We start from the raw sequence: 15,561 nt of genomic DNA on the forward strand, positions 1-15,561 counted from the left end.
GTTTGTAAAACTAGATCTAATTCAAAGTCTCCCAGAGTCTCGCGCGAGACCCAAGTTGATGCTCGGGGCTCTATTTTCGTAGACTAGGTGCAGGCGTGGCGGATCTGCCCTGCGCTTCACCTTCGCCTCGCCAACGGGGCGTGTCCAGGAGCAGTTTGCAATTTTCCTTCATTGCACGGCGAAGCACAGCGGGGCGCATCCCGCCTACTTCCCTCCCACCGGCGCAAGTGGCATAGAGGGCAGGGAGAAGGCGTGGAGTGGGTTTGACACAGCCGAGTCAGATCTTCACCAATCAAATGAGCTCCTCTCCTCGCCTTTAAATCCGCCGCACGCAAGGTGCAAGTTTGATTTCACCGTGGAAGAGGGAGGCAGCAGTGAGACGGGAGGAAACTGATGTTCTGGTCCGGTCCAAGCTCGCAGTGCCCAAATATATGGTCGCGCGAACAGACCTCACGGGCTGATGATGCAAAAGTAGTCTGGGAGGAGGTTATGATGTTATCCAGGTTTGCTCTGACATATTGAGAGCTGTTGCCCAATAAAAAACAAAACAAAAACAAAAACACACACACACACCTTTTCCATTAATAAAGACACTCATATTTAGTAACCTATATTTAAACCCGTGTGCACTGATCACATAAACATAAACAAACAGCTGTGCGTAAAGGAGGCATCACGGAGCGTCTCTCTTTTTCTTTTTTCTTTAGAATTTACCTGAGATGGGAGATGTGAATATCTGCTCACTATCTGATGCCGAGGCTGATTGTGGTTTGCTGAGAGAGATGATAGTTTATTTGTTTTCAGTTTTATTTGTTATGGTCGCGTGACGATGCGGCCGCTCGCCCGCTAATAAATCAATAAGTAAATAAATAAATATAGCGGATCATCGCAACGGCACAGTGTGTAGTATCAACATAGCAGCGACATGCAGTCATCCACCCTCACTGTCCTGCTCTTGGGACATCCACGGCTGCTTTTTTGTCCCAATCCCTCCCTGGTTTCATCTGTGTTGTTAATTCAGTCAGGCTGAGTTTCCATTACGCATGCCGACTCAGTGTGTTCAGGTGCAGTCGGAAGCTCCCGTTTGTGTCATAAACACAGGAATATCAACACTTGACTTCGTAAAAAAAGTAAAAAAAACTTCTCGGCGCATGTTTGAGTCGCCACCTGATGCTGTCTGCAGAAAAAAATGTACACTTGAAGCAAGTAAAGAGTTGATATTCCTGTGTTTATGACACAAACAGTAGCTCCCACTGCACCTGAACACACCGAGCACGGCAACTGGGTCTCGCACGAGACTTTGAATTAGATCTAGTTTTACAAACATGTCAGCTTGCTTGAAGTAAATAAACTTCTGGGTGCATGTTTGAGTCGCCATCTGACGCTGTCTGTGGCTTTGAGGGATGTAAACAGCCTAAGCAGCAGAACTTCAATCCGCTCCCATTCATCGCTGCCGTGGCGATGCGGGGACAGACACAACTAACACAAAACAGGAGACATTAAACTGAAAATCTTCAGATTCCTTCTTTTAGACCTAAAATGTTAGGAAAATACAGCCCCGAGTAGAATTTACCCGGAATTGTCCTTTAAACCAGATAAGTCTGGTGCGGTTCCTTCAATCCCAACGGCTGGTTATGGTCTCCGTGACGAGTTGTTGTTAGTATTGTTGTTGTTGTTGTTGTTGACGACGTGTTTGCTTATGGTCAGCTGTTCATCATGCTGGGAAACGACCGAGCCAACGACTTCTGGGCGGCTCGTCTGTCGGTGTGGGAGGAGCTGGACTGCGACGCGGCGCCGGAGCAGAGGAGAGAGTTCATCACACAGAAGTACAGAGAGGGGAGGTACCGGCTGGCCCACCCCGGACTCACGCAGGACGAGCTGCTCAAGGTCTGAGGCACCTGATGACCAGAATCAGAATCAGAATGCTTTATTGATCCCCAAGGGGAAATTTCTTTCTGTTGCAACAACATCTCCAGCTCAAAGTGTACAAGTTAAAGAGCAAAGTAGTCAAGAAATATAAAAGAAAGAAATATAAATATATATAACATAAAATAAAATAAAAAATATATATAAATGTATGTATATATATAAAAAAATATATGTACAAGTACAAACATGGAGTTATTTAAGCAATATATCACGACAGGCCGTGGTATATGCTCATTATACCACGGCTAAGGGGCGCTTTTATAAAATGGTTACCAATAATGACAATATGAAAGAGGAATACGCAATCAATTTCATGTAGTTTTATTCAACCAGAAATACATATTATTCAATAAAATAGCCCCACTGTGAAAAACTAGTCCCAGCTCTCCAGACGTTAGCTCCAAGTAGCTTTTCACTGCTCAGTCCCTCTACCATTGTTAACCCTCTGGAGGTGAAAGTTCACCTTAAACATGTCAATTCAACTACTTTAGTCCGTTTTTTAACATCGTAAAAACATCAACTGTCTTTTGCTACGGACTGCAACAGTCCGTTGTCATGGATACATGACAACAACTTCCATTCATACCAGTCATACGTGCCTGACGCGGAGTGATAACCTACGCTGTGATAAGGCTTTAGAATAGTAGCCGTGGTATATGCTCATTATACCACGGTTAACAACCGATCAGATCGCCGGATTTCACCTTTCCGTTTTATAAATATATATTATACACACACAAAAAAAAGAAAAATGAAATTCTTGAATTTCACAGTGTTCATTTATTTGACAAACAAAATAACAGTCCACAGTAATCGTGCAAAAGATGGTGGTGATAGTTCAATAAATAAAAACAAAAAAGACATACATTGCATTGCAGTGGGTAGAGCGGCCGCCCCATGTAGAGGCTACAGTCCTCAACGCAGGCGTCCCCGGTTCGAATCCCGCGTCGGGCAGACCCTTCCTGCATGTCATTCCCCCTCTCTCTGCCTCCCCCTTTCCTGTCTATCTACACTGTGGACTATCGAATAAAGGCAAAAAGCCAAAAAAAAAAAAAAAAAGATTAGCCCTCAATCTATGCAATGTATGCTAGTTCAACAAATAAAAACAATACAATTAAACACTAAACAGCATACATTGCATAGATTAGTCATCAATCTTTCCCCTTCGGAAAGGATGGTGTAGCAATATTGTTGTCCGGGTGGAAATGGGGAGAAATTCAGGAGAACGGTGGCCCTGGGAGATTTTCAGGAGGGGCATTGAAATTCAGGACTCTATTGGGAGGGTTAGGAAGTATGGCTGTCTCTGTCTCTCACCTGTCTCTCACCTGTCTCTCTCTCTCTCTCTCACTCAGGTCCTCTGCTCGGCCGTCTCTGAACAAACTCTCCTGAAAACCGTCACTCAGATTTTCTCGGAGGCGGAGTCAGCTCGTCTCCTAGGTGACGCTGACCACCTCCACCACCACCACCACCTGGACCAGAGCCCCGCCCCCTCAGGTCTGACCCCAGATCAGCTGACCAGCTCATTCAGATCTGAGAAAGAGGAACAACATTATTAACAGTGTGTGTGTGTGTGTGTGTGTGTGTGTAGCAGATCCCAGTGTGTACGATGAGATCATTCAGCCCGTTCTTCACTCCGGCTTCCTCTACAAGTCCGGTTCTGTCCACAGAGGGACGCTGTCCAGGAAGACTCGAGAGGGTGGGTCTGTCTGTGTGTGTGTGTCTGTCTGTGTGTGTGTGTGGGGAATTACTTTTGTATCAAATCAATCCAAACAAAACCTCTTCAATGTCAAACAAAAACAAGAGCTTGAGAACGAAAAAGAAAAAAAACTCACTGAAGCAAAAAACTGTCTCAAAAGCAAAATGTAAAACTTGAAAACAAATTACAATTATAGCTGCTGCACAGCAATGAGTCGGGTCCGGGCTAATTTTGGCAAATTCTGAGCAACAAACAGGAGAATAGGAAGACAGGACAGTTGACCTTATAATGTTCAATTTGCACCAGTTGAGGATTGAACCCACAACCCGTGGAACCAAAGACCATTGTCTATCGCACTGAGCTAATTGACAAGTGGCAGTTCAACAGTGGCTTCACAAATTGAGTACCCATTCACTGTCGTGCAGGCAGATTTGAAACCACAGTAAAATGAAAAATCAGTTTTTGAGGTAAAATTCTGATATGTATTTGTCAAACATCTACTATGAGTCTAAGATGTTAGGAGGCTTCGCACATGGTCCAGTCCAAGCTATTTGGATTTTTAAATTTAGAGGCTTGCTGTGATGCCACCATCAGTACAACTGTCTTGTGTTTCATGTTGAGGACATCTGACATTTTGATCTGTCATCATCATCATCATCACCCTTGCTGGGTCTCGAACTCACAATCTCTGACACCAAGAACCAGCTCCTAACTCGCTGAGCTAATTGGCTGTTAGTGAGACCTGCTGTGTAGCTTCATTTATCGACTCAGGGAGTCAATGCCCGGGCAGCTGTTGTGATGAAATGGTCAAAATGTCAGAAATTTAGTTATCTAAACAAAAATCTGATAATACATAAATTGCATCTTGACAGCATGGAAATGTTGGTGATTTGTTTTTAATGATATGTCTTTTGCTTCATAAGAGAAAATATGATGTTTAAAAATTCCACTCTCACATTGACAGTTGTTCCCATGAGAGCAGAATTCAAAATGTTCTCAAAAATTCAGTTTTTGAGATAAAATTCTGATATTTACCAAACTTCATCAACCATGAGTCCAGAATATTCTCAGGATGATTGAAAATGTATTTATCAAGAATTTGATGGTATATGTTTACAGTACTGTTTACAGTCAAACGTTTTCATGCACTGTAGGCTAAATTTTTGCTTAATCAAAAATCCGAGAAACAAGTTTTGTGGAGGACAGTCTGGAGATGCTCTGTAGCAAGTTTGGTTACAATTGAGCAAAAATTGTGGGAGGAGATACATTTTAAAAGTTTTACAGTTATTGAAAAAAACAGAGTGATGGACTTCATAATTTGTAATGAGTTTAAGTGGACAAAAGTTTCAGCAGTATTGAGGCTACATTGTGGTGAAGTTTCAAAACTGTAGCATCTACCGTTGGTTTGGTAGGAATTTTGAAAGTTTTTAAATTTAAACACTTATTGTCCTTGGAGTTGAGTAAATCTGGCATGGGTTTGGATGTTTCTGTAAAGTTTGGTGAGTTTTCGCCCATGGGAAGTATGACTTCCTCGGAAGAAGAAGACTAGAAAAAGAAGCATTTCCAGCAGGAAATGATGGATAGAAAGAGATGGATGGATGGATGGATGGATGGATGGATGGATGGATGGATGGATGGATGGATGGATGGATGGATGGATGGATGGATGGATGGATGGATGGATGGATGGATGGATGGATGGATGGATGGATGGATGGATGGATGGATAGATAGATAGATAGATAGATAGATAGATAGATAGATAGATAGATAGATAGATAGATAGATAGATAGATAGATAGATAGATAGATAGATAGACTTGGCACATGTTAAAAGATGCGTCCTTTGTCAGTCTGATTTAGCTGTGTGTGTGTGTGTGTGTGTGTGTGGTGGGGGTGTTTTTATAAACATCTTAACAAGCACCAGGTTGCAAACTGTAATTGTACTATTTATAGAGGTGGAAAGGCAAAAGTTAGGTCATGGAGAAGCTCAAAATCCTGACAGAACCTGAGACCAAACTGAAATTTATGAGAAAAAGATAAATTGTTGGAGATGTTTACAAATTGCCTTCAAAAGTCTAAAATCATAGCCTAGAAATCTAGACGCACCCTAGCGGCAGCAAATATATTTGCTAATGATATAGTCTGGCTTGTCAGGCTACTAAAATCATTGAGGGGCTGATGCATGTAGAGGTAGAGGAGGTTGGTCCTCTATTTTTCAAGAGGAAGATCAACATATTCTTAAGAAAGAGTAACTGGTTGAAATAAACCTTTACCAAATCATTTATAATATATTTTTTAATCTCTTTTATGGAAGAAAATCCACTTAATCCACTTGAAACAGCTCAACAGCGCCGCCTGCAGGCGGAGGAGACAGAGTAGTCTGTGTGAAGAGCAGGGAGCAGGAAGCGGGGGGCTAGAGGAGGACGGAGGGCTTCTGTCCTCCTCTAGACACATTGGACTTGGAAAGTACAATAGTTGATCACCACAAAACCCCTCCATGTGCTAACGATCTGATTGAATACACCTGTGTTGCAGCCTGCACTCAGAGGTCGCCATGGTGACTAACTGCTAACCTTTTACTGGGTGGCACAGTGTTGTGTGTGTGTGTGCGCGTGTGTCTGTGTGTGTGACAGACTTGATGGCCACCTGCACAACAGAGCAGGAGCAGAACAGTCAGATTTGAGCTCGGCGCAGCTCTCCTAATGACAGCCAAAAAACAGAGAACCGTATACCTCTTATCAGAATGTGGTAGAGACTATCTGGGCAAGGAGACCTTCCTAAGCATTCTGATGTGCATTAAATGTTTGTAGGACAAATACTTTTCTCAACCTGGCTAGTTAGAAAAGGGGGTCCTTTCTCCTTTTCTCAAAAAATCAGCTCCTACTTCTCTGTTGAAGTCAATGAGCCACTGGAGCGGGTCTAGCTGCACAAAGAGGCTCACTGAGACAATTCTGTAAGTCTGTCTGCTGTTTTGAGCACATCATATGAGACACGACAAGTGTGGCTACAAACTGTGGAGAAAATCATGTGTCTAGAGTTTAATTTGTGGCCGTGCTGACAGTTTAGCCAGAAAAATTCTAGAATGTTTTTTGCCTCTCTCCACTCTGGCTGACGATGTCACCACTCTAGCTCTGCTCGTTAGACGCAACACACACCCATTATAAAGCTGGATTTTGTCAAAAAACTTAATGATTTTAAAACTGCCAAATATCAGAAACTGTTGAAGATATCAATACGCTGAGTCATAGAGGAACACTTAAAAAGTTTGTCTACAGCTTAGAATTTGAATGAAGTCTCTAGCTGAAATAATGCTGAAGCTTTAGAGGCTGAAAGAAGTAAGAAGATTTGAAGAGTTTGAAGACTGTTCCAATGCAATTGCTATGGGGGAAAAAAAATCAGAAATAGTTGAATATTGCAAAAAGTATGAATAGTTGAAAAGAGAAAAGTCATAGCACCTATGTCGCGGAAAAGCTGAACGTTTTGATATATTAATTGTTGAAATAGCACAACGTATGAAGGACTAGTTAATGGACAAAAAAGTGGTGGTTGTAAGAATAACTAGAAAAACATTTCCAAGAATGGAAATGGTGTGAATGCTGAAAGCAATGCTGAATGAGCTGAAGAAATTGTTGAAACAATGCTGAATGAGCTGAAGAAAGAAAGAAAGAAAGAAAGAAAGAAAGAAAGAAAGAAAGAAAGAAAGAAAGAAAGAAAGAAAGAAGAGAGAAAAAAAGAGAAGGACAGAAGGAAAGAAAGAAAATGTCAGAAATTCTGTTATCTAAACAAAAATCTGATAATACATAAATTGCATCTAGACAGCATGGAAATGTTGGTGATTTGTTTTTAATGATAAGTGTTTTGCTTCATAAGAGAAAATCTGATGTTTTAAAATTCCACTCTCACATTGACTGCAGTTGTTCCCATGAGAGCAGAATTCAAAATGTTCTCAAAAATAGATAAAATTCTGATATTTGCCAAACTTCATCAACCATGACTCCAGAATATTCTCAATTTTTTTCAGGAAGATTGAAAATGTATTTATCAAGAATTTGATGGTATATGTTTACAGTACTGTTTACAGTCAAACGTTGCCATCATCAACGTTGCTGCGCTGCCTGGACCCTAAATACATTGGTCCATTCATTATTTTTGATAAATATGTTCTTGTTTACAGTTCGCTTTGCTTTATTTTCAGTAAACAGGGTTTACTCGTTAGCCAATGGGGACACAGCCCCTGAAAAAGCCCCGCCCACCTGAGAGGTTTGTGTCAGAACTGAAAACAAAAACTCAGGGACAAAGGAGAAGAGAGGTGGTAAACCGCTACGACAACAGCAAGAGCAAAACCCTGTTTACTGAAAATAAGGCAAAGCCAACTGTAAACAAAAACATATGTGTGACCCGTTCCATCAAAATGAGTCGGAAGTCGCAACGTTCTATTTTTAGATAATCAGCTAATAACGTGGAAAACCCATAGAAAATCAAAAACATTTTTTTACCCTAATTTCAAAGCAATGACATTCAAAAACAATCTCCCAAAGTTTCACAGTCCAGATAATTGAGAAAAGGCACGTAAATGATGATTAAAGTTGACTTGCAAGTTAAACCCTCTGAAAATGAGTGTTGCTTCGGTGCAAAACATGAAATATCTTCTGAACCGTTCATGATAGAGACGAGCTGTAAACTGCATCGCGGGATTCTCCGCTTTCCAACGGTCATTGAATGTTGCATCTATGACGAGAAGGGACGGATACAGAAACAGATGCTAAACCGAGTAGCATCGAAGCTAACAGAGCGTAGCATCGACGCTAACAGAGCGTAGCATCGATGCTAAACCGAACGTAGCATCGATGCTAACCCGAACGTACACGCTTGCACATGTTTTACAAAATGTCAACAAAACATGACAACTTCTGAACCGTTTATGATATAAACGAGCTGTAAAAAGCATCTGAATTGTGAGATTCCCTGCTTTCCGAGGGTCATTGAATGCTGCATCTATGACAACAAGGGACCGTATTCACCTTATGTAGCCCCGCCCACTTTGCCACTTCCGGTTTGGCCGCGATTGTGTTACGACTTCCGGTCAAATGCGGAAGTAAAAACTGATGTAAACAATCGACTGAATTTGCAGTATATTGCGGGACAATTACAATACAGACAATCAAATCAACATGGACAACACTTGAGGGGTGTACTTCGAAGCGAGTTTAGTGGGTTATATTTTATAATTATATATTTTTTATTGAGTCTAAAGCCAGGCTTTCCTGTACTCTCTCTTTCAACCCAGCTAGATCGCCATGGAAACTTATGGTAACAGATGTTTAGCTCATATATTCAGAGTTTAATCCTAAAATCGGCTATAAAAGCGCCGCTGTTTCACAATTTAACTCATTTACAGCGTGACTTTTACTTTGAAATCCAAGTGGAGCTGGCAGAACCAGTATGGAGGGAGAGATCGCGCTGATCCGCTGCTATTTACCAACTGTTGAGCTGAGCGTCAGGAGCTCATTTATATATAGGCTATTATATTACTTGGATATAAGCTGCAGCATGGACGTCGGAACTATTTACTGAGAGAGGGAGGGGGGGGTTTGTTGTGAGGGTCGACTGTCACCTGGAGCAAACTGACAACTATATGATCAGAAACTCGTTCAACTCTGGACTGTCTGTGAAGACTGACGGGAAGCTGGCCTCATCCTCTGCTTCAGAGAGAGCCTTGCACTATCGGACCTGGGTCTCTGCTCCGTGTCCAGAGCCTGGTCAGGTCGGGACACGCTGTTCACGCTGTGAACCTGCTCGCTAATGTGTAAAAGAAATAAACGGAGGGGTTTAGAAATAAAACCCTCCCTCAACTACTGTAACTTAAATGTGGCCATGAATAAACTTGTTTCGCCTACAGCAGTATTGCCCAAATGCAAATATTGAATACATCTCTATTTTCACAGTTAAAAATGTCTTTGTCACCTAAACTACCCCCCGCCCCCTCCAAAAAAGAGAAAAGAAAAGAGAAACACTGTAGCATATTTTCATACGCACACCCAGCCTGAATTGCGATCAGTAAAATATATAAAAGTAGGCTATAAAACACAATTTAAACATGAAAGTTGTTCCTCTAGTTTATTTTGTTTAAATGGATAAAGCTTCATAATTAAAAGTAGCGCAATGTCCAGCTGTCAGAAATTAAAAGCAGCCTCTTATGTGCATTAACAGTGTTGCTTCGGGCTGTGATAGCGTTTTTTTTTGTTTTTTTTTTAATTCGCTCCTACTCTCCAAACAAGCTGCTCACCTTGGCTGAAATCAGCGGGGACACGGGGATTTATTTAATTATTTTTAACCAGACTCTAGAGTAGATGGAGGTGGGTGCAGGTCGTACAGAGCTCCACACACACTGGGACAGAAGATGAGGTCGATGCTCAACTGCTATAAAAACTCACACGTTTTCTTCCAGTGATTGTAGCTTCCTCTTTATAATGCTCGTCATTTTTTGCAATCGACAACGGGAAAAAAAACCCGGATTTGCCAACAAGAAACATCTGAGAACGGACTCAAATAATCAAGCTACCGCTAATGTACTATACGACTTCCGGTCGTCGCCGGAAGTTCCAACACAATCTCACAGCGTTCCATTGACTCCATGGTTGCCCCGGAGAATAAGGTGAATAGGGTACGTGCAGAGCGATAGATATAACAGAATGGCGACACTCCCATAGGACTCCGTTGTAAAAAATGGCGGGCCGACTTCCGGGTTATGGAGCCCTCAATAGTTCCAAACATTCCTCCCGCGGCGCTGGACCACGTCTGTTTCTATGGCTGCACAGCAAGAAACTACTGAGCTACGTTGACGAAATACCGACCAATTTTAAGTTATAAAGTGGTAATAATCTTTCCCAAGTACAGTAACCATGTTGACTTAACAAAATAAAAATTATTAGACTGATCGGTTCATTGAAAAACATTTATTTATTTACGTAACTGTGGTGATTTCAGTCTGTAGCCCAGAAGCAGCCCTGCTCACTTTTCATTCAAACAAACTAATGCCACTGCCACAGTTGTTAAATTTCATCAATGAGACCAACATTAATCTCTTCAAAATAATTTAACAAGCCAGTGGTAAACCTCTAAAAGCATGCGGATACGTTACTTGGCTCGTTTTCTCCGACGGGAGGACGGACGGTCGGCCCCGGCAGATCAGCTCAGTAGAGCGGCTGCTGCTGCTGTGACAGCCGCCTCCCCTGGTCCCCGGTCGGGGCTCACACAGACTCTGCACTTCTCCCAGAACAAACATCGGTGCAAGTTCCTAACAAACGTTATGAACTGACCACAGACTCCGGATTAAACGGTGACTTTCTTGCATGAAAAAAATATTAAAACTGTGACGTGTTGACAGCGCTAAAGCCAGGTTTTGGCAGCTTTTACTGCTGTGGCTCGGTTGCCGCAAAATGGCGATATCGATGCTAATTTCTGTTAGCCCGTCTATGAGGTTTTGCATTATACGTTAGCATTAAGCTAGCGGGCTTTATATTTAGGTGATACTGGCTGTGTGTGTGTTTTGAACGTTGTTTCAAACTGTGTGGGTTTGATTGAACATCTTTTATGCTTAAATATATATATTCCCGCTTAATATATTGCTTTACTCCTCTTCTTATGCCATTTTTACTGTAGGGCAGGCTAATCTTCACTTTAGAGTGACAAATAAAACCTTGAAGCAAGAAGATTTTGCCTTTTGTTTGAAAACTGACATTGATGTACATACAGTAATTCAGTAACAGTTGTAAATATACCTTTGTACGGTTTATTTTTTAATATTTACCGTCCAAAAGCAAGCTCAGTGCTGTCTGTCCCATAGCAGAACATGACAGCGGCAGCCTCGTTTGGAACTATTGGGAGCTACATGAACCACGTGACCGCGCTGGCGGCGACATCAAAGGCTGTCGCCACTCTGTTATATCTATCGCTCTGGGTACGTGTAATCACGTGGTACAGGAACAGATGCTAGAGTCACTGGCAAAAACTTTAACTGCTATTTTCTCAGGTTTTAGAACAGAATAAGAGAGTAGGAGATCGTAATTCAAATGGCCACATCTCGAAAACCATCAACTGTATGACTTTGACTAGGGTATCATTTTAAAGCTTATTTTCTAATCTTTCCATTGATACCAAAATCTCAACTTTGAAATTTGGGTCACTGTGACTCATTTTGATGGATCGGGTCACATATATCAAATAATTAAAGGACCAATTTATTTGTAATTTTTTTTCAAGTTTTACATTTTGGTTTTGAGACAGGTTTTTGCTTCAGTGAGTGTTTTTCTCTCTTAAATTAAAGGGACCCGCCCAATCTGGTTTGGGCGAGTGGATAAAAATTGGGCTGGTTTCGGATCAGTTTGGCGGGTTTTTGTATCCGAAACGGGCTCTTCAGATCGTTCTTCCTGTGATCCTCTGTTCAGCAGACAGCAGTCTCACTCACTCACGCACACGCACACACACACACACACACACACAGTACAGGCCAACGTGCTCAACTTACAGACACTCCCACTACTTTCAGCTCACGTCACGCACGCTGGCACCGTCCTTCCTCCAACACACTAGATCGCGGTGTTTTCAAACTTCTAGCTGAGGGTTTGGCAACTTTCCAAACCCTCCTGGCGTTTTTTTTTCTCGTCGCGATCACCGGCAAGTGTCACAGCTGTCTTTTTTTATTTTTCTTAACAACTTTATTATTGCTTTACAAAATACACAAACAGTGCATAAAAAACCATATGATGAGCATCATATCAATAACAGTTGGTCACAGCGGTCTGCAATAAGTAGCGAGCTTGGGCGGGTTTTTGTGCATTCTCGCGGTTTTTGACGAGGTTTTGGGCTGGAAAATCTCTCTGCCATCTGGCAACACTGCAGCCCGAGCATACACCGGTCTGCCCTGCTCTACCTGGAGACATATCGGCTTGAGTCTGGAGATTTTTGCCCAAAAATAAACGCTAGACTTACATGAAATCCGTCTAAATCATCACCTATGGGCTCCTAGTTCTGTGTGTGGTGACTGTGTCTGCTCCCCCCTCCCACTCGCCCCCCCCCCCGATCCCCCAATCTCCCGATCCCCATTAACCCCTTAACGTTAGCTGTCTCGGATGCTATCGAGTGCTAGCATGGATGTATTAGTGCTAGCATGTCGTCTCAGCAGCAGCAGTCAGTTAAAATAAATAAATACAGTCTGAGTGAACCGCTGGAGCCACGGACTGATTACCGACCATCACTGACAACTAAAGCCTCGACCGGTAACAAGTATGAGGGGCGTTCGTTGTGCTGAGCTAGCTCGATGCTAACTTCGACTAGTGGTAGCGGTTACTTCGGTTAGCATCCGCCGCTAACAGCCGCTTCTCAGCTCACAACAAGCCTCTCGTACTCGGTACAATAAAACAATAGAGGCTCTCGTTAATGGTGACGGTGTCTATCGGTCCACGGCTCCAGTGCTTCACCCGGACTGTGTTTTTTTTTTTTGGAGTGGACTGCTGCTGCTGCTGCTGCTATCATGGACAGGAGGCTAACGCTTAGCCCCAAGGGAGGGAGCCAAGTTTGAATTTTTAGGTTAAAAAATGAAACGAACAAAACTATACATTAAAAAAAAAACATTTGTAAAACATTCATTGATGTGAATGTGGTGAATTCTGTATACGTAGCCCTGAGGTAGCTCTTTCGTTCAGCAGCACACACCTGAAGCTTCACTTTTCATTAAGACCAACCAATGTGGCTGCCAAATTATCCAGCCGGCTGTAAACCTCTAAAACTCCGCGGGTAAATTTAACAGCTTTCCTCCAGGATGAGGAGTCGCTCCCGGTCGCTGGTGGCTCTCTGCACATTTCCGAAAACCTTAGAGTAAATTTTCAACCTGACCACGTACATAAACCGTGCCACCATTGCCAGATCTGGCCCACATTCGGGCCACATACCACTTGCCATGCCAGCAGTGGGCCAGAAGTGCCGGCTTGCTGCCAGATCTGGCCCAGACCCGTCTGCTATGTGGGCAGTACACACGGTGCTAAAGCCGTGTTGTTGTTGCCACCAGGTAGGTCTGTCTTAGAGCACTGGAAAAGAGAGTAACGACCAAGGGGGCAGTTGTCGGTCTGAGAAGTGAAGCTCACTTCCGCGTTCAAAAAACTGCAATCCCCTCGGCTGTCGCTGGGGGCTCGCTCCAGAAGGGAGCAACTCCAATTGAGCCCCATGTTAAAACAGCCGATATTACAGCTTAAAAAAACATATTTACAGCCTGGTACATTTTATTTTTTTGGTCTCAACCGATAGTTTCTACCCCCGCACACACTCTGAGGGGGGTGAATTTTTTTAAAACTCTACCGTTTTACTGTTATTAGGTTTAAAATTCTGGCCAATTAGGGCGCGGAAACGTTGAGTGACAGGTCTGAGGACCGCTGCTTCGAGGCCAGTGGGCGGGCTCTCAGCCTCACCGCTGAGGGGCCGCACCGCTCCAAATATGGCAAGTAGAATCCAACATGGTGCGGTTCAAACCCCCGTAGTAGCGGCACAAAACAGACTCCCCCAAACCAATGAGTGACGTCACGGGTGCTACGTCCATTCTTTTTACAGTCTATGGTAACGACACGCATTGGTTCAATGGAAGCGCCTCCTGATGGCGGAATGTGGGTATTGCAAAAGCGCCCAAGAAATGACATCTCTGCATTGTTGGTGAATGTGCAAGTGTGGTATTTTCAATAATTTAAGGACATAGATCACCCACGTTAATAGCATCATTGAGGACCCTTTACTAGGGCCCGACCGATATGGATTTTTTGGGGCCGATGCCGATGCCGATTATTAGGGGGAAAAAAATCCGATAACCGATTAATCGGCCGATTATTTTTTTTTTATAAAGTTTTACAATTTTATTAATTTAAGTAATATATCTACATATATTATATAATATATAAATTAGGGCTGCCAAGTGTTCATTGGTCAATTGGTTGCAGGAAAAAAAAACAACATTTGGAGTACTGTCTTGTCGAAATTAAGTCAAAATCAATGACTGAACTGTGAAAGGCTATAGGGCTTTTATTTTGAAGGGCCAGATACAGGAAGTCATGACACGTGACACTTTTTTGTTGTTATTGTTGTTGAGTGACACACTTTAGTTTTATGTACTCAGCTTTACAATAACAGATTGAAGAAATTAAGTTCTGTTTGTTATCTCTTGCTGAACTGCAGTTCATTATTTCTGCCACTATGTGTCGCAGTCAGATAAGCCAGAAGTCAAATGTCAGGTTGTCACATGTGTTAAGCCACACCCTTCTCCCTGTGCGAGAAGAGAGTCAGCCATGTTCAGTCAGTAGTGGTCAGTAATGGGTTATGCTGCACCTGCAATTGTGAGAGACAAATAAATATGCTCAGATGAGCTAATGAAAGTTTTTCCTCCGTCGCCTCCTTCTCCGGGTTCAGCGCAAGAAACACCGCGCAGTTCAACAGGTTATGGGCCCAGGAGCAGCTCGGAGAGGAGTTTTTGTGTGGATGTTTTTGTTGCTGAGAGAAAGTAGCGACGCACAGCGTGCTAACGGCTAACAACGAGCATCATGGAGGCTCGAGGAGCAAGCAGGCTACCTCGGCTCTTTTTCGACGGAGATGAAGCTAAGTACGAACTATGGGAAACTAAAGTGCTGGGATACCTGCATTTATCTGGACTAAAGAACACGGTTCTGGGAGAACCAAACACCGAGGAAGAAAGAGCAACGGACAGTAAGAAGAATGCTGATGCTTATGCAGAGTTAATACAACTTTTGGATGATAAAAGCCTCTCATTAGTTATGAGGGAAGCAGCAGACGATGGAAGAAAAGCACTGAAAATATTACGTGAGTACTATGCAGGGAAGGGAAAGCCCCGCATAATTAACCTGTATACAATGTTGACATCGCTGCAGAAGGCGAGC

The 15,561-nt window shown here is 42.8% G+C and overlaps 1 protein-coding gene across 3 annotated transcripts in view; it reads left to right on the top strand.

Moving 5' to 3' along the window:
* arap3 (ArfGAP with RhoGAP domain, ankyrin repeat and PH domain 3) overlaps positions 1 to 15,561 on the top strand; it is a 67,658-nt gene that overhangs the window by 25,650 nt on the left and 26,447 nt on the right. For 2 of the 3 annotated variants that reach the window (XM_085789004.1, XM_085789006.1), the window contains 3 exons: positions 1,708 to 1,887; positions 3,282 to 3,423; positions 3,518 to 3,625. In XM_085789004.1, the coding sequence (XP_085645130.1) occupies positions 1,708 to 1,887; positions 3,282 to 3,423; positions 3,518 to 3,625 (430 nt within the window). The remainder of the gene's footprint in view (positions 1 to 1,707; positions 1,888 to 3,281; positions 3,424 to 3,517; positions 3,626 to 15,561) is intronic. The other variant, XM_085789005.1, reaches the window with a different exon arrangement.

Source organism: Trachurus japonicus, chromosome 10, assembly GCF_045865225.1.
Source record: "Trachurus japonicus isolate A0001 chromosome 10, Traja_1.0".
Lineage (NCBI taxonomy): Eukaryota > Metazoa > Chordata > Actinopteri > Carangiformes > Carangidae > Trachurus > Trachurus japonicus.